At 47.5% G+C, this 2,701-nt stretch overlaps 1 protein-coding gene across 1 annotated transcript; it reads left to right on the plus strand.

Moving 5' to 3' along the window:
- The first annotated feature begins 870 nt into the window (after nucleotides 1-870).
- On the plus strand, nucleotides 871-2,360 carry kcnf1b (potassium voltage-gated channel, subfamily F, member 1b). The gene has a single exon (XM_034159800.1). It carries the CDS (start codon nucleotides 969-971, stop codon nucleotides 2,286-2,288), a length of 1,320 nt encoding a protein of 439 aa, XP_034015691.1. The 5' UTR covers nucleotides 871-968; the 3' UTR covers nucleotides 2,289-2,360.
- The last annotated feature ends 341 nt before the right edge of the window (nucleotides 2,361-2,701 follow it).

Consider the following 2,701-nt stretch of genomic DNA (forward strand, 5'->3'; position numbering starts at 1 on the left):
ACAGAGAGCAGCTGCCTGCCACAGACTGACGTACAGTGAGGGGGCCACGACCCACACATTGACGTACAGTGAGGGGCCTCGACCCACACATGGATTGATTTAGATTTGTCTCTTCTTGTATTGCTCCTGGGACATGTTTTGTTATTGTTGCACTATATTCTACATGTTTCCATACTTTACCCAATTTTATGAAGTAATTTGTAATATTTATTTTATACTCCATGTAAATAAAGATGATCTGATTTGAAAGACAGAGAGCTGAAGGATTCCCTCCACAGTCCTGATGTCACTGGACTTGACAGTCACCACCCACCTTGTGGTCAGGATCCGGTTCACCATCTTCCCATCAAGAAGAATGTAGTGGACTGTAAGAGTGATGTGGTGTATCGGTCCTCTCCTCATGGTCTGCATTAAAGCAGTTATATTATTAGCCCTCAGTTTACCTAACAGATGACCAATTTAGAATACTGAGAGATTAAGCAGTTTAAAAAGAAAAGGAAAAAAAAATAAATCTAGTGTTAGGAAATCAATAGATCATAGATTAATGCGTGATATCAAGATCATTTTTTGTATTATACGAAATGCAGCGTGACGAACTTGACAGAGCTCTTTCATGACCTGTTGTTTTATTTCAGCAGCATCTCAGATACAAATCTTTTCTATGACGTCATAAATAATATGTGTGGAGCGTCATTTTGATGCCTTTAACTTCTGATGGCAGTTTTGATGCCACCGCTGCTTTAACGACCGACAGGCTGAATTGTAATTTTGGTAATCAAATAGGCTAGAAAATGCATGAGTGAGTGAGTGAGTGAGTGAGTGAGTGAGGGGGGGGGGGGGGGGGGTGAGAAACGTTAACGCTGTGCCGCATCCAAAGAGAGCACATTTTACGCACAGGCGTTATGGGCGTCCAGTTCGGTTAGTGCGCGTTCCTTTCACACCACAGGACGGAACAGATATTTGGTAAAATGTGGACCGTTCCGAGACCGAAATACCGACGTGGTTTATGCTCAGAGGGTGAAATCTCTGTGAACATCGGCGGCGTCAGAGCGGTGCTCCTCGGTGACATTCTGAACCGGTACCCGGACAGCAGACTGGCGGAGTTGTTGAACTGCTCAACTCAAAATCACGACCTTATCTCGTCTCTGTGCGATGACTTCGACCCCGGCAGGAAGGAGTTTTATTTCGATCGAGACCCCGATGCCTTCAAGTGCATCGTCGACGTTTACTACTTTGACGAGATCCACATCAAACCAGGCATTTGTCCGATCTGTTTCATCAAGGAGATGGAGTTCTGGAGAATAGACCAGAGCGTTTTGGACGAGTGCTGCAAAAGTTACTTAAGTGAGAAGGAGGAGGAGCTCAGGGAGATCGCCACGAAGGTCAAGGTGATTTTGGATGATCTGGAGGCAGATCGGTGCATTACGCGCACACAGCGGTGCCAAAGGTTCTTGTGGAAGCTGATGGAGAAGCCGGGTTCCTCTTTGCCCGCGCGCGTCGTTGCCATCGCGTCCTTCCTGTTCATCCTGGTCTCGGCGGTGGTCATGTGCGTGGGCACCATCCCGGAGCTCCAACTCACGGACGCAGATGGTAAACAGGTGGAGCACCCCACGCTGGAGGCCATCGAGACGGTGTGCATGTTATGGTTTACCTCGGAGTACCTCCTGCGACTCACCTCCTCTCCGCACAAGCTGCGCTTTGCGCTCTCCTTCATGAACGTTATAGACTTCCTGGCCATCATGCCGTTCTACGTGGTGCTTTCCCTCACCTATCTGGGCACCACGTCCATGATGGAGCTCGCCAATGCCCAGCAGGCGGTCCAGGCTCTGCGCATCATGCGCATCGTGCGTATTTTCAAGCTGGCGCGCCATTCATCCGGACTGCAAACTCTGACTTACGCGCTGAAGAGGAGCCTGAAGGAGCTGGGGCTGCTCCTCATGTACATGGGTGTGGGCATCTTTGTGTTCTCGGCGCTGGCCTACACCATGGAGCAGAGCCACCCGGACACCCTGTTCAGGAGCATTCCGCAGTCCTTCTGGTGGGCCATCATCACCATGACGACGGTGGGCTACGGCGACATCTACCCCAAAACCACGCTGGGCAAGTGCAACGCGGCCGTGAGCTTTCTGTGCGGGGTGATCGCTATCGCTTTACCCATCCACCCCATCATCAACAACTTTGTCATCTTCTACAACAAGCAGAAAGTTCTGGAGACCGCGGCCAAGCACGAGGTGGAGCTGATGGAGCTGAAGTCTGGAAGAGAGGAGCGCAGAAAAGAGCAAGATTAAACTGTTCCCTATACGGAATAAAACATGAACAATCACTCTGAAGCTAAGAAAAAAAGAAGGCACCAAAATATCTATAAAAAACTGCCAGTTTTATAAATGCATTGGAGAAAAGTTTTTAATATTCAGGCACATTCTGGTTATTCTGATGCTTGTAAGGTTTTCCTTTTGTTCGGGTGAATATTTTTCATCTGTATGTTCCTTGTCTTTGTGAAGGCTGCTCTTGCGATGCCATTAAAAATGTTATGCATAAACACAGAGGGACCTGTAACATTCTAGCATGATGGGCAGTCTGTAGAGCGCAACAGCAGGTGGTAAGAACTTATTAACCCAAAGTTTATTGTCATTGTTATCACTGTGGCAATACTTAAAAGATAAATAACAATAAATGAGAAATAGTAACAAAAAATATCATA

Source organism: Thalassophryne amazonica, chromosome 19 (genome assembly GCF_902500255.1).
Source record: "Thalassophryne amazonica chromosome 19, fThaAma1.1, whole genome shotgun sequence".
NCBI classification, from domain to species: domain Eukaryota; kingdom Metazoa; phylum Chordata; class Actinopteri; order Batrachoidiformes; family Batrachoididae; genus Thalassophryne; species Thalassophryne amazonica.

Bases quoted from the DNA above. Each gene is read 5' to 3' on its own strand.
- kcnf1b (XM_034159800.1), top strand. From the start codon at position 969: ATGTGGACCGTTCCGAGACCGAAATACCGACGTGGTTTATGCTCAGAG.